This window comes from Crocodylus siamensis, chromosome 3 (assembly GCF_052110815.1).
Source record: "Crocodylus siamensis isolate JL-2025a chromosome 3, ASM5211081v1, whole genome shotgun sequence".
Classification (NCBI taxonomy): domain Eukaryota; kingdom Metazoa; phylum Chordata; order Crocodylia; family Crocodylidae; genus Crocodylus; species Crocodylus siamensis.
In genome coordinates this window covers 158,348,681-158,375,460 of record NC_143397.1, presented here as the reverse complement: position 1 = coordinate 158,375,460, position 26,780 = coordinate 158,348,681, and the positions used below count along the sequence as shown (strand labels likewise).

Here is a 26,780-nt window from a genome sequence, read left to right as displayed (position 1 = left end):
CAAGGGGTTGCAGCTGGAGACAGGCCCAAACCTAATCCACAGACCCAAAGACCCTGAAATCTGTTTACAAATTTCTCTTATTGAGTTAAAAAAAGATGGAGAGAGGCATACCCCAAAAATTGAAGTTTGCTTTAATTGAATGGTGATTTCCCTGCCACCACCACCCAAGAGCTGGGAATCTAGCTGTAAGAATCACATGATGAAAAATCTCCTCATTACTTTCCTTAAAAGTCTTCCTTTGAATGTATAGTAATATTGGGCTGTATTCATGACTATAGTATTGATTTTACATTTTCTTATTTTTCTTATATTGCTTTACATGTATTAATATATTGCTAAATGTGTAGCCGTCACCTATTCTTGAATTTATGATTGCAGGTGCAGGTCAATAGTGTGAGGATGTTTATATTTAGACAGCCATAAGCATTGTTTTAGGAAAAATGACAGTCCTTACGTAGTGCCATATGTTACCAAAGAGACCCAGACAGTCAATGAGGAAGTAAGGATCCATATTTGAGGATTTTACACTGTCTCATTGTATTGTGTGTCTGCACTCTTATTGTGGAGTAATTTTTACTTCATAATAACTTAATTCGTACTAAGCATGTGTACAAGCACATGATCAGCTCTCCGACCTTCACAGTCGGCAACAGGGGCTATTACAGTTTCTAGTAAACAGATGGTATGAAAACTGATTTGCATTAAGCAAAGAGATGAGGGAGTTGCTAAGAGCGTGGATACACACATAGCATAGCTATGTAACTTACACTGGTATATAGTCCTCCATTACTAAAAAGTAACTTTATTCTGGAATAGAGTAAATTATGCCAGTATAAAGCTGGATGCCAGGTGTCCGTATTTGCTACAGAGTAAAATTGATTTACTCTCTAATAATTTTGTGCATCTTTCACATTAATGCCTAAGGACTGTTAGCAGAAGTGCCCCACCCCCCATGTTCTTAATTATCAAGATGAATTTAAAGCAACAATAATATTTCTTTTCAAAAGAAATTATATTCATGTGGTCTTATCCCGTTTTTTTCCTCACTTTGTTTTTCAACTAGCAAACATGGCATGTGTCTTATGGTTGCCTGAATTGATACTTAGCAAAATGAATGCATTGCAATTAATTTTTACCCACTCCTAAATATTTTGGAAGCACTGTTCAGGGTTTGTTTAAGGGTTTTTAAAACAAGGGACATTAGAATTTTGTTTTATTCTTTTGAATAGGAATTACTGTTTTTAATATATTTATAAACTAGACTGTTAAACACACACTTTACATTGTGCCTTCTCTTGAATGAAATGTTGTATACTTGCCAATAGTGTCTTCATTATTTATGATTCTTTTCAGAACTGGAAGCAGAGGAATGGTGCAAACACCTTTGCATTGAGTGTCTAGGAACAAGGCTTAATGATATAAGTCTTGGGGAACCTGATTTGCTTGCTGCTGGAGTGCAGAGGGAACAAAATGGTAGGTTATCTGATTTGCTAATACAAAGTATTTGATGGTTATCTGATTTGCTAATACAAAGTATTTCACCCCAATACTCTTTCCTGCCATGGCAGGGGGTCGGACTAGATGAGCTACTCAGGTCCCTTCCGACCCTAGAAACTATGAAACTTCTTAGAAGGTAAACTGCATTCAATATTCTTTTTATATCTCCCAGATATCTCCTACTAATCATTAGAGCATGGCTTTATGTTAGAAATATAACTATGCGTATATGATTAATAAGGAGAAGTTGACCACATTACAAGAAGTGAGAAAATTTGGATTAATTATTGTAATGAGCCTGTGACAAAGAAGGCATATATGTATATTCTATAATCAGTGTATCTACAAATGACATGGAAAATTACAATTGTGACTTCTAGCTCAAGAAGCAGCCTCTGCATAATGAGAGATAGCAGCAGGTATTGCAGTACTTCTCTTGAAGAAACTAATGAACATTTAAACAAGTCAGCTATGTGCACCAAGAACCATTTTTAATTATACATGCATACAGTGCCTAGCACAATGACTCAAGAGCCTCTAAGCATTACCAAATGCAGATAAGAAATATAACTGCAGGGGGTAGACAGCTATGACAAATGTCTTAGACTTGTCATTCTTCCTAGGTAGGCAGATATGACCAAAAGTTTTGACTCGACAAACTGGGAGCATCCAGACGAGCACACGTGTCTCTTGCAGCATCTCAGAGCCCTCTAAGATGCTGCAGGAGGCACATGCAAGAACAAAAAAAGGTCTCTGCACTGTAGATTTGCAATGAGGGGGCAAAATTAGATCCCAGGGATCCAAAATACCTGGGGGGGGAGTGGGAAGTGGAGCAGGGAACAGTTTAGGACTGCCCTGAAGCAACTGGATGCTTGGGTCCTCCACAGAGATGCTGAGGTAGCCAGTCAGAGCGTCTCCATGGTTGGCCTTTACCCCGGTGCTGAAGCACGCTGCCTGCCTGTGCAGGGCAGGCAACATGCCAGCCACAGGGAACTGGACCCAGGCTATGTGCTGGTAAGGGGGTGGGGTGGGTCTGGAGGAGTGGGGAAGGGCCCATGAGAGGACATTCACCGGCACCATCCCACGCCTGCTCCCTGAGCCCCCCGGATTGCTACCCTGCTCAACCACATCCCCTACCCTCTCCCCCAGTCTGCTGATCACTTTCCTGCCCAGCCCAACCCCAGAATCTGGTCAATAAAAAAAACAACAACAACAACAACAACCCCACACTCACTGGCAGTAGCAACTGTCATCAGGGTCACTGGGGTCTGATGGCAGAGACCCCTTACATAGCACAGGGCAGAGGGGGCTGGCTTCGGCTGTCAGCGCCAGGGGTGCCTTGTATCTAAAATTTTTGAGAACCACTACCCTGGAGCTTTGGACTCTAAGCAGAAAATATTGCACTGAACTGTCATTTTGTTCCCATGAGTGGCTCCTAAACATGTTGGTTCAGTTCCACTGTCTAAACTGGATATGATGCCCTAATTTGAGTGTGGTAGTTAATGAGTTTTTTTCTAACTACTAAAAATTGGCACATATGAATATAATTAGCTTCATTTTCCTCTAGTAAACAATTGGAATGAAACAAATACAAGTAGCTGAGAATCCCAGGGTTTTTGCATGAATTAACATGACCAAGAATGCAAGGGGATATGATTAGTGCCACCCCTTAAAGCAGAAGAGGGTAGGTAAAATCAGTATTTCCAGAACATTCTGTGCTGAATCATTAGTTATAATACCTCAGACGATGCAACTGTTGATACCTAGCCCCAGCATTGTACAATTCTGTATTTTAATTAGCATTTTGAAAACACTAACTATCCTACTTAGCTATAAAAAGTGAAAAATGTTTCTTTTTTTAAAGATCAACTTGGGTATAGAAAGAAGTACAGATGCTGTTGTACAGATCAGACTAGCATTTTACTTAAAGAAACTATCACTGTAAAAACCTGCAGTTCTACTCAGCTGTTCTCAAGATTTTTAAGCTTTCTTTTTCAGCTAAAATCAGAGCTCTGGACTTCAGTTTATCTTAGTTTCTGCACACTTGGCAGCTTCATTACCAACACGACAGTTTTACAGAAGAAATTAATATTTTGGGGGGAAATAGTTTGGTGACCTGTGATAGAAATGTCAATTTTTAGATTTATTTTTCTGCAATTGGTGGTCTAAAATGAATGTGTTATTCCAGTTTTCAAGATTCTAGCTCAGAAGGGCACTCACTCTTATGAAGATTGTAGCTCAAAGGGCACTTGTAATCCCATAAAAAGACTAAAGAGATTTTGGTGACCTGAAATTGAAATGTCAGAGTTTTTAAATTTGCAATTTACAACCTATAAAAAGTGAGTATATGACAGATTTCAAGGTTCTTGCTCATCATGAAAGTGGCAATTAATTGTGTCAATGTCACAATGTATTAGACAGCAACTAGTTTTGCTGTTTTATAACACCTCTTTTTACAGTATTTTAAAGCACCTTCCAAGGATTAATTCATCCTCATAGCATTCCTCTGAATTAAGTAAATATTAATATGTAAATAGAGGTGAGGACCCATGCTGCGTCTAACAGCAGAGCCAAGAATTGAAGCTGAAAGTCCTAATACTCTCTTCCTGCTTTTCATCAGAATATACTATTTCTTACATTTTACTGGGGTCATTTTCTGAATTTTTAGATATTGATGAATAAAAGGTAACATACCTGTTTCCTTTAACTAACAGTACAGTTCAGGTTCTGTCAGTTTTGAATTTAAGTCTTAGGATCTATTCTATGTATTAGGCATCTAAGTGTGATCTTATTCCACCCTACTCAAGTCATGACAAATGTTAATGTACCATCCTATCATAAGACTAATGCACAAGAAGCAGTGAGCTACAGGAGAAGTCATGTACTTTTGTGTTAAATGTTTCTAGGGACTTGAAAAAGGTTGAATAGAATGACACTTAGGCATCTAGCAAGCTTGTGAACTGAAGGGAGGGCATTTTTTTTGGCTGAAAATATTGCACCATAGTGACATGATATAGCATCATAATCTTAACAATTTTACATCATGTGAAAGCATTAATGCCAGAAGTAAACATTCTCTGCTACAATTGGTAAATGGATCCATGTTTTTAAACATATGTTGAAATACTTATACATCGTCAGACACTGAGGTATAGATTTTTGCAAATAGCTAGTTGCTACTGTTCAGAGAAGCACTGATATTATGATTGGTTCGCATTCTTTCATGTTAGTATTCTTAGTATGCTACATCCTCTATCGCCCCACATTTTTACTTGCTATGGAGTATGTGAATAATCTGCAGTGAGGTAATTTTAATGGCTATTCATTCAGTGAATTAATTAATTTGAGTGACATTGGTGCAGGAGTACTTGCCATAGGAGTACTTGCCATATGAGCAAAAGAAGAGTCTAAGGTGAAGAAGGTATATCACATCCAAGGCAGGGAGGGGAGAGAAAGCATTGTATACAGTAGAATACAAATTGTTCTGTTCCTGCTTACTGTCATTTTAGCCCCTGGATATTAGACACCTTGAAAAGTAAGAGGGTTTATCTTTCAAGTTGGCTGCACTTCTTAACACAACTAAGCTCAAGGTGTTTTAACCCCTTGTCATTTGGACTTGCTGGCTGCATCTACACGAAACACTAGCTGGGCAGTAGCCTAATAACACTGCTCAGTAGTGTGTCCGGCAAAACCCATGCTAATACACTACCGCATAGTAATATTAAGCTACTGTGTAGTTAGTGTCTGTAAAAAACTTGTGCACCAGCACTACTGTACATACTTAATGTACAGTAACTATGATGCATTAATAAATGTGTAGATGCACCCGCTGAGTGTAACTTAAATTTTTATGGTAGGCATTCAGAGAAGTTAGGGGGATTTGCAGAAGTTATGGGGAGGTTAGGGTTAAAAATGGCCACCCAGTCCAAGTCGGGATGGCGGGGGCTATTGGGAGTTTGGGGGTGGGGGTCACCAACTCTGAGAGGGAGATATTGGGGGGGTCAGAGGGGCAAGAGGGGTCCACAGAGCGGGTCAGGGGTGCAAATGGTGTCTGTGTGGGGAAATGGGGGAATCAGGAGCGGAGGGGAGGTTGAGGGGATCGGCAGGGAAGTGGGGTCTGTGAAGGAGATAGGGGAGATTGGGGGGTAGTCATGTCTGTATGGGGGATCAGGGGACTGGGGGAGCAAGCACAGTTTGTTGGTGGGCTTGGGGATAGGAGTGGCAAGTCGGGGGAATCAGGTGGGGGTGGAGGGCTGGTGATGTCCATGATGGTTTGGCAGGATCAGAAAGGCTAGCAGAGTCTGCAGGGGGACTTGGGATAATGGGAGGAGTCCCGTCCCCCCCCCGAAGGCAAGGGGCTCTTTTTAGCCCCATGACCCTCCCACCCCAGATGAACAAGCCCCATGGCAAACCAGCCCCCCTGATCCAACCCACCTTCAGGTATGCAAGTGGGTGAACTAATTTAGGTTGGATGGCTATTTTAATCTGACCTAACCTCTACCTAACCTCCCTGAATATCTGTAAATACCCTTGGTGGTTCCAGGATTCAAAATATGGTTAGCCAGTAATATATATGCAATATGAACATATCAGACAGCTTTCCTCTTTTGAAAACTACACTTCCACACCACACTCGGTTCTCATGAAGTGAGCACCAAGTTTCAGAAGGAAGGGTGCTTCATGCTTTGTGATGAAGAAACATTTTGCAGTACGCTCTTTCTTTGGCAGACTGGGAGAATGTTTATGGATATAAGTGACTTTTATTAAGATCTATTATCAAAATTTTAATGTCACTTGATTGATGTTGAAGTTTGCACTGGAAGACTACTTATTTGAAATAAACTGGCTGTTTCATGGCTTTGAGTTTTTGATGGCTGGTTAACAAGACATGAAATCATTTTATGTTTTTTTCTCTAGATGTACAATCCTTTGTTACACTCACAACACTACATTTATTATAGTGAGGTAAGAGCTAAGCAAGCCTAAAGATGTATGCACTGGCTTCAATGGGAACCTCTTGCTGAAGAAGTTCTGATTGTCAGGGAATATAATTTTAAGCTATTGCTGTACAATGTACACCTTTAACAGTTTGAACATGCCTCATTGTAACCTATCTTCATTAGTATTTATAAAAATATTGTACATGTTAATGCCTCAAGTCCAGAACTGAAACTCTTACAACTTTTAGATGTTTCCTTTTTGTATCCCAGTCTTGGAAACTAATGTCATTAGTTTAGAAAAAAAAGGTGAAGGAACGTGAGGATAGAGATGAACCTCCCTTATTCCCTGTATTCTTATTTACTTTTTTTTTTTCAAAAAGCCCATGGCTGCCTGATCCCTGCAATCACATTATCTACAGTGACCCCCTTTCTACTTAAAACTTACCAATCTTTTTGAGATTATAAACCCTTTGGAGGTGGGTGGGGAGTGTGTTTGACATGTTTATACAACACCTATTACAGAGGACTGGATGATATCCATAGAGCTATAGCTACAGGAAAAGAAGTTCTTGAATGATATTTGGTTTTGGTATTATTGGTATCCACACATTTTCACACTTCTGAGTTTGATGAGCTGCTGACACAGGAAATATAAGGAGCCTAATGTAGGGCCTGAAATCATGTCTGTGCCTTAATATATTGTGATGCAGTTTGAGGACCCTGTTACATGGAAATTTTGGGCCGCTCTTGGTGCTCTTAACACCTGTTTATGTACACATTATCATGTAAACTGGTTTTTAAGCACCCGTTAGGTGGCTTAAAGTTATGTCACTCTAGGGCAGGATTTTTTCTGATCCTTGTTACTCAGCTAGTTTTACACTGAGGTGTAGCCACTCCAAGCTACACATTAGTATAAAAACCACACCTTCTCCCCACCTTCCCCACTGGCCCAGATTGAGGGTGCTCCTCACCCTCTTCCACTGACCCACTCTCCCAAACACCCCAGATCCCTGCTCTTTGACCCCCTGCCCCATCCCCCAACTGAACTTGGGGCTGCTTGTGCTATCTGTTCCAGGGAAGCAGGCAAGAAAGGATTAAACTGCCTGTCTGACTGCTGCCACCACTGCTGCTCTCTGGACAGCAGCCTAACCATGGTGGCTGCAGGGACTGAGTAAGCAAGTTAACCATTTCCTGCTTGCTCACCTCGGATAGACAACATGGGCAACCACAAGCAAGCTGGAGTGGGTAGGAACCCCAAGGAGCAAGGGGGGCAGCCCCTAAGGTGGGGGGACTGGGAAAGCCCCAGGGGCCAAACCCAGAATGGGACAGAGGGTGGGATTTTTTATCTTTCAGTCCTCCAGACCCCTGCTGGCCTGAATGTGTGACTGCTCCCATCTCAAGCTAGCACTAACACCATCAATATTTCAGCAGCTCACAGTATAATGTGTAACAAGGCCCTGAATTTGTTGATCCAAACTTGATGGCAGAAAAAGTGTCACTATTTTACTTTGTTTAACTGGGCTATTCTGTGCGCTTTAATTTGAAGTATGCTTCCTGTGCAGTAAGGCCTACATATGCTTCCTTTTGGGTGTACATTTGCTCCTGCCCTGCTCTGCCCCCCATGCAGGAGCCAGGGGGAGCTCCAGGCTCTCTCTCTCTCTTCCCCACCACTCCCAGTAGCCCAGGGACTGGCAAGGGGCATGTAGTGGTACCAACAGGCATGGGACCAGGAGACACCTCTTCCAGCTGCAGCGGGAGCTATCTCCTAGCCCTATGCACATTAGGAGGGGACCTGATGTCCACAGAGTCAGGAGAGAGCTGCCCCTACAGCAGGCAGAGCTTTTCTAGCCCCATGCACATCCAGACATATAGCTGCTGGGCAGGAGGTTTTCTAGGAACTGTTCAGGATGTGGGACAGCTGCGGGCAAGTCTTCTGCTGAGCAGGGGGTCATAGGGCTTGCCGGCACCTGCCCTGCCATTCTGCATGGGGCTGGCTGCTCTAGGGGACAAGGGAAGGCTGGTTTTCCAGCCCCCACTCACTGCCCAGAGCAGCCAGCTCCATGTGGGGAGCAGGGACAGGGGGCAGAGAGCTCCCTAGTCCTGGCACTGATCAGCTCCCAGCTTCTGCAGGGAGCTCCCTGTCCCCTGTGGCCCTCTGCTGGCTAGGCTGGCTGGGAGTAAATTTGCTCACAGCCAGCATCCACACATGTTTGATTGCTCAGTATCTACTGCACAGTTAGTTTGCTACCTGTATTTGTAAGTAGTAGCTAACTGTGCAGTAGACTGATTTACTGAACAGTAAATGTGAACACATGTAGATAGTGACACTTTACTGCTCAGTAGACTAATCTACTACACAGTAAAGTATCTTGTATAGACACAGCCATTGACTGGCTTTCTCTGCTTATAGTTTGATCCTTCAGACCAGCTAAATCAAACTGTTTCACTGCTTTAGATTGTTGTTATTATTAGATTATGTAATATATCCATTACAAATAAGTGGTAATTGCTTGAATGACTCACTTTAGATGCAACCAGTGCAAAATCTGTTTTCAATTACTATTGCTCAGGTTTGTGGTATCTTCCACAAGTTAAAAGTAGTCTCTTGTTTGGTATAATCTCCATTAACAACTGAAAAGGTCTGTGATTCATCCTTAGCTTTATCCTGAGAGTAAAAATGGCATGCCACTATAATAGAATGTTTCCTTTTTCTTAGGAGATGTATATGAATCTTCTTTCAAAAAATATACACAAAGAGAAAGTAAATATTTCTTTGGTATATTTCTAGTGGTAAAATAAATGTACATTTAGGTTTGTCAAGAAAAAGACAGCTTCATTTTTTTAAAGGAAAATGGTAACCTAGAATGAACATTTCTTTAAAAGGATCCTTCTATGAGCCTTTGTTATTCCTGATATCTTGGATTATCTGTTACTATGTAAGTACTATGTATCCAGAACTAAATACTTATTTAACATAGAAGTCCTTTCACATCAGTGGGAAAACTCCCATCAACTTTAGCTGCCTTTTGATCAAGCCCTTAGGACCATATTTTCAAAACTATTCAATTGATGTGTAGGTAGTAGTTTATTTATAACTTCTACTAAATCAGTACAGTAAAATGAACAATACACATTTTAATATAATATAATACAATATAATGTTTACTAAAAGTATACAATAAGATCACATTTTACCAGTTTAAACACAATTAAAACAGATGATAGCATATGATGAAACAAAAACCAGGTAAGATAAAGCCATGGATAATAAAATAAAACAAGAATTCTATTTCATTTTGGCTCATATTCTTTGTGTGAGTAATATAAATACATCTAAAGAGTATAAGATGGGCTGTGATTTGTTAAAGAGAAAAGACAAACTGTTTTTCATCTGCCCATTATTTAAAATTTTCCACTAATGGTGAGATCCATTCGTCTTTTATTTCTTCAAAGAAAAAACAAGACCATAAATAGTGATTTAAGCAATCTATCTCATTCTTCCTTCAAGAACATTCTGTCAGAATATAGGTCTGACACCACTTACCTGCGACAACTGCAGATCTCATTAGAGTGAATCACAGTCTAGTAATGGCCTGTTGTTGTTTGTAATTTTATACTCCAGATAAGTAAGTGTATGTGCTAAAAGAGTGCTTTATCAACCTCAAAAAATGGTGAGCTTGAGAATCTTGCTGCCTGCATATCTGTCTGTATGCTGGTTTCCTTACTTCCTAAATATATGTCTTATTTTAAATATATGGGAAGTATTACATCATTTATTCTCAGTGCACTTCCCAGACCATTTGTTTGAAGGAGAATGTGTATTTTTTTAACCAGCCAAGCAAGGGTTTATTTGGCTTCCAAAATGTACTTCTTAGAGTATCTGAAAGGTGTAAGAGAACTAATTTTCATCCATTAATTTAGAATTCTAATTGAGCTAAGGTTCATCAATATCATTTCATAGCACATGATCCACCCTGCCATAGAATTAGGTAGATCAAAAAGCCACCTTAATAAGTAACTAGAGATATTTTTTATTTGTGAATCAACAGTGGGGTCACCAGCCCTTAGTTCTGTCCCATACAATGAAGTGGAGTCTACCTTAGATCCGTGTAAGATCTATAAACCTTTAATGCTGCCAGTACCACCATTCTGCCTGTCATTATAAAAGGATAAAACTCCATCTAAGGCTTTTTTTTCAATGTGGTTATTCCAGTTCAGATTTTTATTAAAATAGATTACTTACATGAAGACACCATTTCTATTTTTTTTTCTTGTAAAAAAAATAATAAATTTTTTCCTCCTTTCATATTGCTGAAAAGTGTCTAATAACCCTTGGAGGCTTGTTTAGGATAGTGACATTAAGGATGCATCCTCTGCATAAAGAAAGACAAAGATAGGGTTGTCCAATAACATGGTGCATGGCTGAATGGAACATGAACAGTTCATGTGTTTTAAATCTTTCAGAAAGAGATTAATAAGTATAACAAGCATCTTTGTCATACCCCTTTGTCTGTCATAGTTGGGAAACTATAGGACAGGGCACCTCCAATCCCATAATGCACCTTAAATGCTGAATTTGAATAGTAACAATTAATTGTAAAAAAGCTTTATCCATTCATATTACACAGTTTTCACCATAATTTTAATCTATTTATGGAGTCAGAAGTTTCTTTTAGACCTAGGAAAGCTACATATAAATGATTTTGTCTTTTTATATATTACATGCTAAATAAAAACATCAAAAACAATGATCCATTAATTAATTTTGTGTAGGCATCAAAATAAGAGGTACCTGCTTGGGTCTGTATATCCAATTGCAAGCCAAATTCTTCCCTTTGTTATACTAACTTTACCCAGTAAAACTCCATTCATTTAAATGAGGCAGGAGGAAATAGATGCATGTATGCAGACATTAGTTAGGACTTTGCTTAGCAAGAACAACTCATTTGTGCAAAATGGTGCCTGTGTGTAAGCAGGGTGAAGTTCCTTTCTTGTTTTATCATCTTTGCTTTGATTTCTAAGATGCATTTAAAAAATAATTCTAATGCCAGAATTTTGTGCTAGTTTGAAAATGAATTAATTTGACACTTTTTCTCATGTATGCTATCGTTGATTAATACATCAAAATATTTAGCAAAGTTTTCTATCTTTAGATAACCATTTTGGTTTTTTTATTTTATAAGTATTGTTAAGTAGTGTCACACTATTAGATTCCTAATTCCTGCCTTTCATTTGCAGCAAATTTCATAATCACCTTTGTACAGAATGTAAATTTTTTATGGTGAACAAACTTTAGTCCCCGAAATAGTTTAGTAATTTGTTTATAATGTGTGTTTAAATTACAAACTTAGTGCTTACAAAAGATTTTAAAATTCAATTACACACATCTGTCTCATTTTAGAGCATTTTTTACGGCCTCTTGAAATATTATCTATGATTCTGTGTATGAGAGTCTTGTTCATATTTTATTCATTTTTCTATCTTCCTTAAGACATTGTTTGAAATTTGAAAAAGAGCAATACATGTATAGCTAGTATTACTCATATAAAAAACCTATTTACAATTTTTAAAATCATTTTAGTATCTAATAGGAATCAGTCTAAGGGTTTTGAATCCGAACTTGTAGCATCTTTTGAATCATCAACCTTGAAGTTTCTTCACTACCTTACTGACTTATCCATTAAATAATTCAGTTACAGTGGTCTTGATATTTTATTAGGAACTTTCTGCCAGTTTTTAAAAGACACAAAATAATTACCTTGCTTGAGATAAGAACCAGTTCCTACATGAGAATAAATTGGAGTAGCGTTATTGAATTCTAAGGAATTATATCCCCATACTAGGAAGGATCTGCTGTATTTTATTTTTGTATATGGGTTCTGGCAGTACCTTTCTTTAAAGATTCCAGGCTATGGACTAATGAGTCACTGCTGTAAATATTACCGGAAATTTCACCGTTCCAAAGGAAGAAGCTCTGTTGTCTGCCTGGAAATGATCAATTGATTGTCAGTAGTTGAAGGACCAGAATTTGAGAATCAGTACCTTCTAGATGAAGACTGGTTTATTGAGCACAGATTTAATTTAAAAAAGAATGCATTTCTCTAAACAAGTATCCTATTATACTTGCTTCTTCATACTGTATCCCCCTTTTTTCCCTGTACTTCTTTGTCCATTAAAACCCTGAGGTGTAGAATTACTTGGTTCTGTTTAAAGTTTTCCATCCAGGATGATTTGCAAAAGGTCAAATGATACGGTGTTTAGAACCAGAATCATTTGCTTCCCTAATGTAAGTGCACATGTAGTTGAAGGATTTTAGATATTTTTATGATTGCTTGCACCTGGAAAGATGTGGGCAGTGGAATCCCAAAAAGGCTTGGTCCTGGACCTGTGTTTTTCAATGTCTTCATCGGTGACTTGGATGTCGGGGTGGAGAGCACTTTATCCAAATTCACAGATGATACCAAATTATGGGCTAAAGTTAACACTGGAGGTTAGGGAATTAATCCAGGCAGATCTGAACAGGTTGGAAAAATGGGCAGAATGAAATAGGATGCAGTTCAACAAAAATAAGTGCAAAGTGCTGCACCTAGGGAGAAGGAATCACCAACACGCTTAAAGGCTGGGGAAGGACCTTCTGAGCAGCACAGCAGTAGAAAGGGATCTCAGGGTCATTGTTGACACCAAGATGAACATGAGTCATCGATGTGATGAAGTGATCAGTAAAGCTAACTGCACTTTATCACGCATTACCAGGTGCATGATGAACAGGTCCAGGGAAGTGATACGTCCTCTCTATGCAGCACTGGTCAAGCTGCAGTTGGAGTGCTGTGTCCAGTTTTGGGCACCGTACTTCAAGAGGGATGTCGACAACCTCAAAAGGGTTGAGAGGAGAGCCACTCGTATGGTTAGGGGCCTGCAGGCAAAGCCCTACAAGGACAGCTTGAGGGACCTGGATTTCTTCAGCCTCCGCAAAAGAAGGCTGAGAGGTGATCTTGTGGCCACCTAAAATTCCTCAGCAGGTTGCCATGGGCGACTGGTGCCTCCTGAGTCTGTGGGGGCATCAGCGGCCAAGCGCTGACCAGGGCAGGGGGGTCCCCCAGAGGCCAATCGCCAGTCCTGGAAGTGCTGGTGGCAATACCAGAAGTGCCGCTGGTGCTTCCCTTGGCACCTCCACTCCCCAGCCAGTGAGAGCCAATCTCGGGGGGGTCACGTGCCTGCTCATGGCCCCCCCCCACGCATTACCTCCATTTTATCTAGGTCAGCAGTTCCCAATCTGTGGTATGGGTATCACCTTTGGTATGTAGACAACCTGTCAGTGGTACCTATTAACAGATTTATTATAATTATTTTGTATGACAAACATTTGCTGGTGGTACTTAAGGTTGTAGCATTTTAATTGGTGGTGCACAATCCATCAGAGTTTGGGGACTTCTGTTGTAGGTCCCATTAATGATTTCTACAATGTAGTATTATTTTCCTATTACATTACATTGAAATTAAGAAACTTACCCAAGATTACTCAGGCAGTTTGTAGCAAAAGTGAGTCTAAAGCTCATTAAAAAAAACAAAACAAAAAACATAGTCCAAAACCTTTAAATATTGTCATTTTCATTGACAGCTGCTCTGTCATCATGTAGTTGGGAAGAGAGTTTGCCTCTAAGAACCAGTTTTTTTGCTTTGACTTTTGTGAAGACATCTGAAAAAACATTATCTGGTAGTGTGACAGATTTTTCCCTATATTTTAGTTATTTACGTTATCCACTGTTTCCCTTACAACTTCCTTGTCCTGCAGATTCATAAATTTTATTTGTTTCAAAACAAAATATAAAATAAGTAAAAAACAAAAAAAACAAACAACATTCACTTCTCCAGCTCACGTATGAATAAGTTGTTTTATTGCCAGCCTGAAAAAGCTCCTGCGGTACTTGTTTGCCTTGCAGCTGATGTTCAGTTTAATAAGATACATTTTCCCTTAATCCATGACACCTCACCTTAGCCACTGACCTTCAGTAGAGAGTAGACAAATGTCTCCTGACAGTTTGAGTACGTGAGGTCTCCTGCATGCCCTTATGCAACAAAATATTCTCAAACAGTTCCAAGACGGTAGATTGCTGGTTTTCCCCCTACCCCCACCTACATCCTCTGTGTATATCCTAGTAATTTAACTGAAGCTGATGTTTTCTCTGCACCTTCAAAATTATTTTCATATTTACAGTGGAAACTAAATTAACCAGATTCTATTTAATATGTGCCTTTAGGACTAAATAATGGTACAGGTTTCCCTCGCTTTATGCAGTTTCTGTATGTACAAATTCACTCTTGTGCGATGACCCTTTTTATAGCAAAAATTCATCATATGCAAGGTAAATTTACTGTTATTAGACTAGTGTGGTGGAAGCCCACAATCAGATGCTTTGTGTGGTGCATTGTGGGAGTGACACACCAAAATATAGTCTCCTTTGTGGAGCCATCCCCATTATGGTTTCTAAGCATCCTGCTAGCTTATCTCCTATCGATCTCCCAGGTCCATCAATTAAGCCTTCACCACCCTCTCTTCACACGAGCAAAACATTCAACATCACCCTGTGCTTGTGTATGCTGTCTGATCATGGGTGACTGGTGGTCCCCCCACAGCCGATCACACCGACCCAGAAGTGGCAGTGGTGTGCCACAGGCACTTCTGAGTGGGCACAATCAGCCCCAGAGGAACTGCAGGGAGCGCTTCACCTGGCACCCCCAATCCCCAGCCAACGCTCTCAAGGGGGGTACCAGTGCTCTCGCCTGCCACCCCCCGCCGGGAATGCTGGCTATCAGGCGGTACACGTCCAACCCTGTGTGCCCCCTAAGCATAACCACTGTCTGATGTTGGTGAGAACCAAAATTGTCTTGTAAAAGTGGTAGAAATGGTGGGGAGCCCTGGGCTGCCTGCTCCCCCATCTCTGCATGTGTCCTGGCACTCACGACTTTGGTGTGGCTTGTGCCACTTTTTTTCCAGGTTTTTTTTCCAAGTGACCATAAGGGAAAATTCTCTACAGCAATTTTAACTGTGCATGCTAAATGATTTGTGCTTTCTATCAAAGGCTTTCAGTAAACATTGGGGGTTTCACACTTGGTATCTTAGTCATAAAATGCAACTTACAGGACTAACGCCCATTAGTGTGATTAATGAGAAACTGTCTAAAAAAAGAGGTTGAATGGCTATGAGATTGAGTGAATCAACTAGGGAGGCATTAATCGGGCAAAACTAAATGGACTGAGACAGAATATTATTGGGATGACAAGTTTACATATAGCTACACAGAACTGCAAATCTAACTATATATCTGATCGTTCATTGGTCACATTAATTTCTCAACCAAATTTTCTCATTTTTAGCATATTTTAAGTCTCTCATTTATGACTTCACTGAACTGTCCAATATTGTATTTACTGAAGATTTTAAATATCTAAATTACTGTCTTGGTTGCTGGCTTTCACACGTAACTTGAGTTTTAGCCCCACACAGGGACAGTGCACTTCCAGCTGCCTCACACCATAAGTGCAATTGTGTGGCTGCAACCACAGTGGGTTTTTTTTCTGTCCCTACCTCCCAAGTCCAAAAGAAAATAGTTGAAATGCTGTTCTCCCGGGCACCACCTGGGATAACAAGGAATAATGGCCACAAATTGATTGAGAGCAAGTTCAAGCTTGATATCAGGAGGCATTACTTTACGGTGAGGGCTGCCAGGCTCTGGAATGGGCTCCCAAAGGAGGTGGTGCTCTCCCATACCTTGGGGGTCTTCAAGAGGAGTTTGGATAGATACCTGGCTGGGGTATTATTATCCCAGCACTCATTCCTGCCCAGGGCAGGGGTCAGACTTGATGATCTCTTCAGGTCCCTTCCAACCCTTGAAACTATGAAGTTGGTGTCTCAGGCAGCTGCCATGGTCACCATTTATATAAATGACTGTCTCTACATAGCATTTTGAAATGAATGTTACAAGGTTTAATTCCTTTAACTTTTATGAGACTCACTGAAATATTATCCAAGAAAAATTCTGCACAAATCCATTTTTCTTTAATTTAATATTTGAAGGCATTTTTTTTTGTAATTGGCCTTAATTTTCAACATGTTTATATAATGAACACAATCTCCATGAGACATCTTGATTTATTGTTTTATTAATGGTGGGGTTTGAATATCACCTTTATATGCAGTAACAAAGTACCTGCATAAGTGCATGTCTTAAATCTAAAAATGAAAGGAAATTCTGCTTCGTAAATCTAAGTTTATATTCTGCTCCATATCATGCAATTTTGCCTTGAAACTTGAGAGGCCACAGAATTAAATATATCCCAACATTTTCCAGTACGTATAGCCTTATAGTTGACTGCATTTTTCCCCTCTAAAAGTCATTCAGAGTAAAAGTAGCATGCTTAAAAATAAACTGCTATTTGATTTGGCACTATCATCATGGGCACTTCCCATCCATGTAAGTGGTGTTTTTTATGTTCTAATCATTCAAAAGCCTCTTGTGACTTTCTTTGTTTACTCAACTTGTCTAGATACTTTTAAAAAAGTGTTACCCTTCTTTTGACTTCTTGTCCAGTGTGTTAAAGTGCTTAAATCAAGCAGTGACAGGTGATATGGTAAAGATCGTTAAATTATGGATCAAAATATAGAAAATTATATTTTTTCAAGACAAATGCAAAAAAAAGAATTATGAACTGAACCTTATTGACAAATGGATGTCTAGTTATAGAAATCAAGCAAATCATAAGAATCGAATGATCCTCTAATTGGCAGCTAGAACATATGCATAAACATACTTTTCAGTGTAATAGATGCAAAGATGTTTGCCAATTCACCTGTTGCTCTATGCTTTGACAAGGGAAGGATCCTCCAAGTTGTTATGTCAGTGTGATTCACATTGTAGCAAGACAAAGCTGTTCACTTCCCCTTTATTGGAAGGTCAGTGGTTTCATGTGTAACTGAGGACAGTGAAACCTGCCAAGGTAAAAGTACTTGCAAGTTATCAGTGGACAAAAATAAGGTTTCAATGAACTGTGGTGCTACATGTACTATGTGTAAAATTCATGGGAAAGAACCTCCCCTGGTGTAAATTGTCATAGTGATGTTGATTTTAGTAGACCTCTGCTGCCTTACACCAGCTGAGAATCTGCCCCATCATTCTTGGACACTCCCTATCCAGGGAAATAAGTGTTTTATAACAGTTTTTGAAGCTAATGCTTGTTTTCACCAGGTTTCTCTCTTGTTTTACTTTTTCCTTTCTAGAGCGTTTCAACGTGTATCTTATGCCTACACCAAATTTAGATATCTATGGGGAATGTACAATGCAGATCACACATGAAAACATCTATCTCTGGGATATTCACAATGCCAAGGTCAAGCTGGTCATGTGGCCTCTGAGTTCCCTGAGGAGATATGGACGTGACTCAACGTGGTTCACATTTGAGTCTGGAAGGTAAGAACTAAAGAAGATGGAATAAAATTATTTGTGTCCTACTGCTTGATGATTAGGAGAGAGATATTTATTATGAAAACTTTTGATCAATATTTGTTAACAATTGCCTGCATGTGCCTAGATTTTGAAGATTTTATATTTTATGTAGGATTTTATAAATGTGTATTGATGGATGGAAAAAGACTCATTTGTAACAGATGAATACTCCAAGTTAGGCCGGTCCCTTGCACATGAGTAAACAAGGATATATATTGGACATACTTTCCCATTTTTGTATATTACGTCTCAAAATTGCGTGATATTCAAATGCACCATAGCATTCTTAACATTTAAGAGTATTGGCACAGTTTAAATGCTACTTTTCAGTTTTGTGTCTGGCTTTCTTCCACGTGTACATTTTGTAGGGTTGTATTCCAGACAGTAACGGTCACTGAGTTCTCAGATTTTAGAATTAGAAATATAGTTACACTCACAAAGCTAAGGGGATATGGGTGTGAGTATCTGATGCAGAAAAATTAAGTGCCAGGAAAAAACCCTGTCTTAGATTTGAATATAAGTGGAGGGAGGGGCAGGAGCTGTGGCTCTGACTTGAGCCTGGAATTGGACTCAGATTAGCTTCTGCCCCCTGCACCACTTGCCCCACATCTTCTTCTCCCCCTGCCTTTGCTCCCACCACTACCCCCAACTCTGTTTTCCCGCCTCCTTCCCTCCACCTTCCCTCTAATACTTATCTTCCCATCACAACTCTGCCCAGGACAGGGAGCACATGCTGCCTCTGCCCCAACCTAGCCACGCAGCAACAGTCTCAATGGTAGCAGCTCTAGGGCTGGTGCTTCTGCCCCCAAAACTGCTGTTGTGTGGACAGATGGGGGCCACAGGCAGTATGTGTTCCATATTCCCTTCTTGACCTGGAATGCGTTGGGAACCAGAACTGTGACAGGAGAGTAGTTGGGGGAGGATGCAGAAGTGGCAGCAGGGGTGACAGTGGTGGGCAGAAAAGAGTGGCACATGGGGGAGGCAGTGCTGAAGGCAGGCAACGGGGTATGCAGGTACAGCTGGGCAAGTGGAGGCAGTAAATGTGGGACAGGTAGTGCAGGGGCAAGTAACACAGGGAAAGATGCAAGGGATTCACACACTGAGGGGGGATGCGTAGCAGGGCAAAAAGTGGCTGGGAGGTAGATGGCGAAGGGTTTAGGCACCACAGTGGGGCAGGCTTGGGGCATTGAGGTGGGGCAGACAGCCAGAGGGCAAGGATTCTCCTACTAACTGCCCCCCACCACTGCTTGCCTTGTGGGAGTAGTATGGGGGACAAATATAAGATGATCCTCCAAAATTAGATTCGATATATAAACATTTATAACAAATTTATAAATTTTCCATGTCAAGAATCTTAAATTCAAAGTTGTCTTGAATTTAAATAAATATGGTAATTACCTCACTGTCACTCCTATTCCCAGGCCAATTTAAAATATCTGTCTCACTCTTCTTTTACTCATATCGCAACTTCTGTTATTACATTTTTGACTCAAGGGATCTCAAAGTCATTTAGTCCAGCCCTCTGCTCAAGGCAGGATCGTCCCAACTAAACCATCCCAACCAAGTGCCTGTCTAACCTGCTCTCAAAAACTTCCAAGGATGGAAATCCCACAACTTCTTTAGGTAGCCTGTTCCAATGCTTGACCACCCTCATAATCAGAAGTGCCTCCTAATCTCCAAATTTCTCCTGCTTCAAGTCATGGCCATTGTTCCTAGTCCTGTCCTCTATGGCCACAGAGAAAAGTCCATCTCCATGCTCTCTGTAATTCCCTTCACGTATTTGAAGGCTCTTATCAAATCCCTATTCAGCCTTCTCTTCTCCTGACTAAAACAATCCTAGGACTCTCTCAGAAGTTTTACCTCCCAGTCCCCTAATTATTTTTGTTGCTCTGTGCTGTATTCTTTCCAAACTATCCACATCCTTTTTGAAGTGTGGGGCTCAAAACTGGACTAAGTACTCCAAGTAAAGCCACATCAGTGCCTAATAGAACAGAGGAATCCTTTCATTTGATTGGCAAGTGACACTTTTGTTAATACAACCCAGGATGCTGTTGGCTTTTTTGGCAGCAAGAGCATACTGTTGGCTCATATTCAGCTTATTGTCCACCGTAGCCCCCAGGTCTGGAGCACTGCAGTCTAGTCTGTATTTGTACATGTGACTCTTCTGTCCCACGGTGCAGTACTACACTTCTCCATGCTGAATCTCATCTGACTGATTGCAGACCATGTCTCCCATTTTATTCACGTTATTCTGAATCCTAACCCTACTCCACACAGCATCTGCAACTCCATAGCCTCTCCTCGTAGGGCCTGCCCTGCTGCCCCCTTATTATGTGAGTGGCCCTACTCTGGACCCTCTCAATGCTGGCCACATCCCTTCTGAAGTGCAGCACCTAGAACTGGACACAGTACTCCAACTCTGGCCTGACCAACATCGCACAGAGGGGGAGTATCACCTCCTTGGACCTGTTCGTGATGTATCTGTGGATGTATGACAAGGTGTGGTTAGCCTTACTGACCGCATCCTCACACTGGCAGCCCATGTTCATTTTGGAATCAGTAATGACTCCAAGATCCTTTTCTGCCTCTGTGCTGATGAGAAGGGAGTTCCTCAGCCTGTAGGTATGGTGCTGGTTCTTCCTTCCCAGACGCAATACTGTCAGTATTAAAACCCATCCTATTCTCATCCGCCTACCCTTGTAACCTCTCCAGATCTAGTTGTAGCCTGTCTCTCCTTTCTAACGTGCCCACTTTTCCCCACAACTTAGTGCCATCCACAAATTTGAACAAGGTGCTTTTCACCCCCTTGTCCAAGTCACTGATGAACATGTTCAACAGTGCAGGCCTGAGGACTGAGCCCTGCGGAACCCATTTCCCACATCCCTCCAGGTCGAAAATGACCTGTACACCACCACCCTCTGGGTGCGGCCCTCCAGCTAATTTGCTACCCATCTGACTGTGTAGGCATTGATGCCACAGTCGCCTAACATTTGATGAGAATAGGGAGGGAGACAGTGTTGAAGGCCTTCCTAAAGTCCAGAAAGACTACATCCACCATGACACCTGCGTCCAAGGATTTTGTGACCTGGCTGTAGAAGGCAACCAGGTTGGTCTGATAGGACCTTCCCCTAATGAACCCATGTTAGTTGCCTCTAAGCATAATCTCCCCTGCTGGTCCCTCACAAATGTGTTTTTAGATAATTTTCTCAAAGAGCTTCCCTAGGACTGAGGTAAGACTAACAGGTCTATAGTTTCCTGGGTCGTCCTTCCTCCCTTTTTTGAAAATGGGGACCACGTTGGCCCTTTTCCAATTCTCTGGCACCTCACCAGAGCATCATGAGTGCTCGTACAGCTGTGCCGGGGTCCTGCCATGGCCTCTGCCAATTCCTTCAGCACATGTCATGAGAGACAGTATCCAAGGGCCTACTAAAATCAAGTCCTGCCATTCCTTACATCTTTATATATCAGGACTGATTTCAGAGAGCTGGAGTATATTACTTCTTTTCCTTGATGTCTTTACCATAAAGAAAATGAATGGAATATTTATAACCTATTTTTCCAAAAACCTACAATGACTAATTGGTATTTTGGTTACAATTCCAGTGGATCAATATGTGGAGAGCAATGCAAATACAGGTTTTGTAAAACTTTTCTTCTCCAAGTCTTGTATAGGCTAACAAGAGCATAGCCACACAGCATACTGATGGCAATTTTTTCAGAAGCTTAAAGTTAAGAAAGATTAAAAAAGAAACGGTCAGAAAAGTCAGCAAACACAGGGTAAATAGCAATTATGAATGAAGCAGAGCAGGATTATTTATCCTTCTGAGTGCTGGTTAGCTGGATAGTTGACAGTTCTGGGGCAGGTCTCTCTCTTTCTCAAAGATAAGCTTGTGGTAAAAAATGAAATTTCTGTATAAGAGCAAAATTTGCTTTTGAACCTTCAACATGTTCATAGATTTCATAGATATTAGGGCTGGAAGGGACCTCAGAAGATCATCAAGTCCAGCCCCCCACCCAAACAGTAGGAAGTCAGCTGAGCTCATAGGATCCCAGCAAGATAAGCATCCAATTTGTTCTTGAAGGTGTTCAATGTAGGTGCTTGAACCACCTCCAGTGGCAGGCTGTTCCAGACCTTGGGGGCTCGGACAGTAAAGAAATTCTTCCTTATGTCCAGCCTGAAATAGTGTTATAGTAGTTTATGACCATTTGCCCTCATCATCCCTTGGGGCACTCTGGTGAACAAACCTTCCCCCAGATCATGGTGGTCACCCCTGATAAACTTATAGGTGGCCATCAGATCACCACTGAGCCTGCACTTTTCCAGGCTAAAGGGGCCCATGGCTCTCAGCCTGTCATTGTAAGGTCTGCTTTCCTGACCTCTGATCATGCGCGTGGCTCTCCTCTGGACTCTCTCAAGCTTCTCCACATCCTTTTTGAATTGTGGAGCCCAAAACTGGATGCAGTACTCCAGCTGCGGCCTCACCAAGGCCGAGTACAGGGGGAGAAGGACATCCTGGGATTTGCTTGAGAAGCATCTATGGATGCAAGCCAGCGTTTTGGTCGCTTGACTAGCCACAGCATCGCATTGCAGGCTCATGTTCACCTTGTGGTCAGTGATGACCCCCAAGTCTCTTTCTTCCATAGTGCTAGCCAGTGTAGCACTGCCCAGCCTATAAGGATGCTGCAGGGGTTTTTCCCCAAGGTAGAGAACCTTGCATTTTTCGGTGTTAAACACCATCAGGTTCTCGTCCTCCCATTTGCTGAGCCTGTCAAGGTCAGCCTGGATCATTCGCCTTTGCCCCAAAGTTTGGTGTCATTGGCAAACTTGGCCAGTCCACTCCTGACTCCGATGTCCACATCATTAATGAAAACTTTGAACAATATGGGTCCAAGAACAGAGCTTTGGGGGACCCCACTGGTCACAAGACACCATGATGAGTGACTGCCCTCAATTACTACCCTCTGGGTCTGACCATGGAGCCTGTTTCCCAGCCAGAGGATCATGGTGGACCCAAGGCCACAATTGTCCAGTTTTGCCAAGAGGTGATCACAGGATACCAGATTGAAGGCTTTTTTGAAGTCAAGATATATGACATTAATCTCCTCCCTTATCCAGGTGATAAGTCACCTGGTCGTAGAAGGAAATGAGATTGGTCAGGCAAGACCTACCCACAACAAACCCATGCTAACTGTCCCTTAGGATGTTGGCGTCAGCCAGTCCATTAAGGATGACCTCGTTAATAAACTTTTCTAAGATCTTCCCCAGGATAGAAATCAGGCTTATGGGCCTATAGTTAGCCGGATCCACTCTCCTCCCTTTCTTGAAGACAGGCACCACATTGGCCTTCTTCCAGTCTTCGGGCACTACACCAGAGCACCAGGAGTTTTCAAAGACCCGTGCTGGGGCTGGGCTATGACGCTCACCAGCTCCTTGAGTACCCTGGGGTGTAGATTGTCAGGGCCGGCTGACTTGAAGGTATCCAGCTTCCCAAGATGTCCCTTCACAAGGTCAGCATTAGTGGAGGGCAGGGGATCTCCCTCACCCAGACCTCCCTGTCCCATAGCGGGCATGGGTGTCCCATGAGACTGATGAAAGACCGATGCAAAGTACCCATTTAATAGGTTGGCTTTTTCCTGGGCGTCAGTTGTCAGTTGCCCCATCTGGCTCAGCAGGGGTCCAACGTTGCCCTTGCTTTTCCTCCATCTCCCCACATATCTGAAAAAGGACTTGTTATTGTCCTAGATGCTCAAAGCTGGTTGGAGTTCAGTTTGCAGTCTTGGCAAAACAGAATATAGAATTTTTTGTTATGTGTAATTCTACATAATCAATATTTACAACTTTAGAATGCATACATATATCCAGTAAGAAGCCATAAATCTACCAGTTTTCCCAATGTAAGTCTACTATTATAATTCAAAAGGTGTCTACAAATCAGATTATAACTCAGATGATATATCTATTTTCACCTCTTCTTATAATACATAGAACATCAAGACTGATGAAAAATGGATTGCTTTTCTTTATTTTGGTATTGTGAGTTACTTCTGTCTTTATCTGTTACCCTCATTTTCTTTCCTCTGATCTCTCTCTTGTTCATTTGAGAGTTCTTGACTTCTTGAGAGTTATTTATCTGTTTTGATAATAATTATATGACAATTTACACAGGAAAAATGAAGCTAAACTATAAGGCCCCAGAAAATCAGGACCACAAGTCAATGCAACACTAATGTACATTAAAAAATTACCCTTGTCTTTATTTTATATTCATTATCTCTCACATCTCTCTGAACATGATTATTGCCCATTCCTTTGATCTCTTCATGTCGCAATATAGCAGACTCCTGATGCATTGTTTCTTATAACAAGTTAAAGGCTGATCTGTGTTTTGAAAGGAGGTACATATGTGAGGCTTAAATGTGAATAACTGCTTTATATAAAATACTTTCATATTTTGTAATAAATATTTTTACTGAGCATTATCAGCTATGCAGTGAAGAAACGTGTTTGATCTGCATCAATGTTAAGGTCTCTTTTTATATGTTATTTATTTACAGGTAGAATTCCCATGAAAATGAATGGGGCTAGTCACTGAGACAGAAGCTATTCATAGTAAATGTGGGAAACAAAATTAAGTCTTATATCTTATATGTAGGACCCTTATAACTATATGTAGGACCCTACTAAATTCAAGGCAGAAGTGCTGCACTGCAGCTCCTTTAATCTTGCAGGTTCCTTTGTGCACCCTCTTGCTGCTGATTGGTGGAGGGGCCCCACTTGCAGCTCGCTCCTGATTGGTGGGGAATTGAAAACCGCAGTTTTAAACATGGCTCTGTTTTTGCCTCCTGCCACTAATTGGCCAAGGGGGCCTGGTAGTCCTGCTGCTTGCTGCTGATCAGCAAAGAGGGAAAACCAGCTCATATTTAAGGCCATGGTTTTTGCCTCCTGGACCATCAGAAGCAAGCAATGAGCAGCAGGGCCACCAGGGACTCACCACCAATCAGCAGTGACAGGGTGTGGTGAAAAGGCGAAGATTAAAGGAGCTGCTGTGCAGCATACTTCAGGCATGATTTAGGTTGATCCCTAGTTATGCACATTAAGGGGGGCTAAATCGAGCAAAAAACTGCGGAAGTTAAGATCACCTGTGGAAAGGAACAAACTTAGACTGGAAATGGGATAACTCAATCTATCAGATGCCTGCACGCACACCCTGGGGCTGGGAAAGCCCAGCCACTTGCCCCAGCCCTAGGCTATGCCCTTCCTACCCTCCCAACCCTGACCACGCTGTTTTTAGTAACTCAATCCCCTCTCCCCCAGATGAAAAATGGACCCATGAGCCCCTGCAGACCTGCTAGGTTCCCAAGTTCCTGCCTACTGTTCTCCCCACTCCAAGTTACTGACAGTGGTTTCCCCATCAGTGTGGCTTCTGGGACTGGCAAATGCCTGTATAGGCTTAAACTGTGTTAACATCATAGACAAAGTACAGCGAATGACTGTATGCATCTAGGGTTGATAGGAAACATAATGGCAAGAAAGTAACAAGACAGGTCCAGGTAGAACATCTCCAGATAAAAAGTTTGTACAGGATAGTAAAAAACAATCCAGAAGCTATTAGCTGGGAAGATGGTACTTCAGACTTCCGGCCAAAGTTTATAAGACCTTTTTTTTTTTAACCAAAGTCAGAATCCAGAAGGTCAAAATGATACTAATATTCTTTTTTTTAAATATATTCCATAAAGAAAGGTGAGAGCCAATTGCCAGAGACTTATTTTCAGAAATATAAACTAATACAGATGCCTTTCTTTGTCAGGAAGCTGAGCCTTTCCTGAGTTTCTGAGAGAAGATGTATATGTATATAGGCTGCTTGTTGTATTAAAAACCTTTTCTCACTTGTTATGCTGTATTCTGAAGGTTAGGAAAAAATAATATTTAATGTTTAGAAAGTTGCCTTGTCCCCTCTATTAGTCACTGGTCACAAGTACCCTAAGGAAAGATTTATGTGAGCTGATGTCAGTTGGACCAGCTGAGAAATTACAGTTGGTTCAGAGTGCCGTAGCCAAAGGCCCATTTTTAAAAGTGGGAAAATTGCAGGGTATTGTGCCAGAAGAGTTCAAGGAAAGAGAGCCACTGCTTGAGGAGAGGGAGACCGCTCAGAGAGCAAAGCAAATTTGGAGACCCAGACATTTTCCTAAATATATTTTTTCTGCTTTGTAGATTAGCAGATATTGGTATTTGAAGGAAATTCAAGTGTGTCCAAGTACCTTTATGCTACACAGACAGACAGTAAAATCATATAAAACTCTTCTTTCCTTTCTCTTTGCTTGAAATAAAATAGTAATTAAATGTGATGTTCTCAGGCACTTTTAAAGCCACTTTTAAGGCATAGAATCCATTTCCATGGCTGAGAAAATTTTAAGTTCAAGGGTTACGAATGCTGACTTTGGATAAGTGCTGAACCACATTTCTTTGAATTTTCTTTCCTTTTACTTGACCTAAGGTTGATGTATTAATTTTCTCTATAGAAGATACCCAGATGCCAAGGTTATGTGAAGCAGAAAGTTCAGTGTTTGCTTCAGGCAGTACATCTGACAGATATCTTTTATTTGTCTGTCATTCTTTTGCAGGCAAGTTTTGGAGTAAGAGTGAAATGTCACAGTCCATTAACCTGTACCCAGGGGAGGGGGCAGTGAAGGAAACACCCAGAGTTTTTGCTATGTGATTAGAAAGCATCTTTTTTCTATTACCTCTAATACCTCTCAGAGAGTTGTTGGTTGAGTGAATTAAAACTATTAATATGGACTCTGTGCATAGTAGTTTACATGAGTTTAAGTCTGAAATATTTTT

The 26,780-nt window shown here is 41.1% G+C and overlaps 1 protein-coding gene across 1 annotated transcript in view; it reads left to right on the top strand.

The window, feature by feature from the left end:
- DOK6 (docking protein 6) overlaps positions 1-26,780 on the top strand; it is a 490,286-nt gene that overhangs the window by 289,549 nt on the left and 173,957 nt on the right. Inside the window, exons 4-5 of the mRNA XM_090039593.1 lie at positions 1,354-1,473; positions 17,713-17,902. Of these exons, the coding sequence (XP_089895719.1) occupies positions 1,354-1,473; positions 17,713-17,902 (310 nt within the window). The remainder of the gene's footprint in view (positions 1-1,353; positions 1,474-17,712; positions 17,903-26,780) is intronic.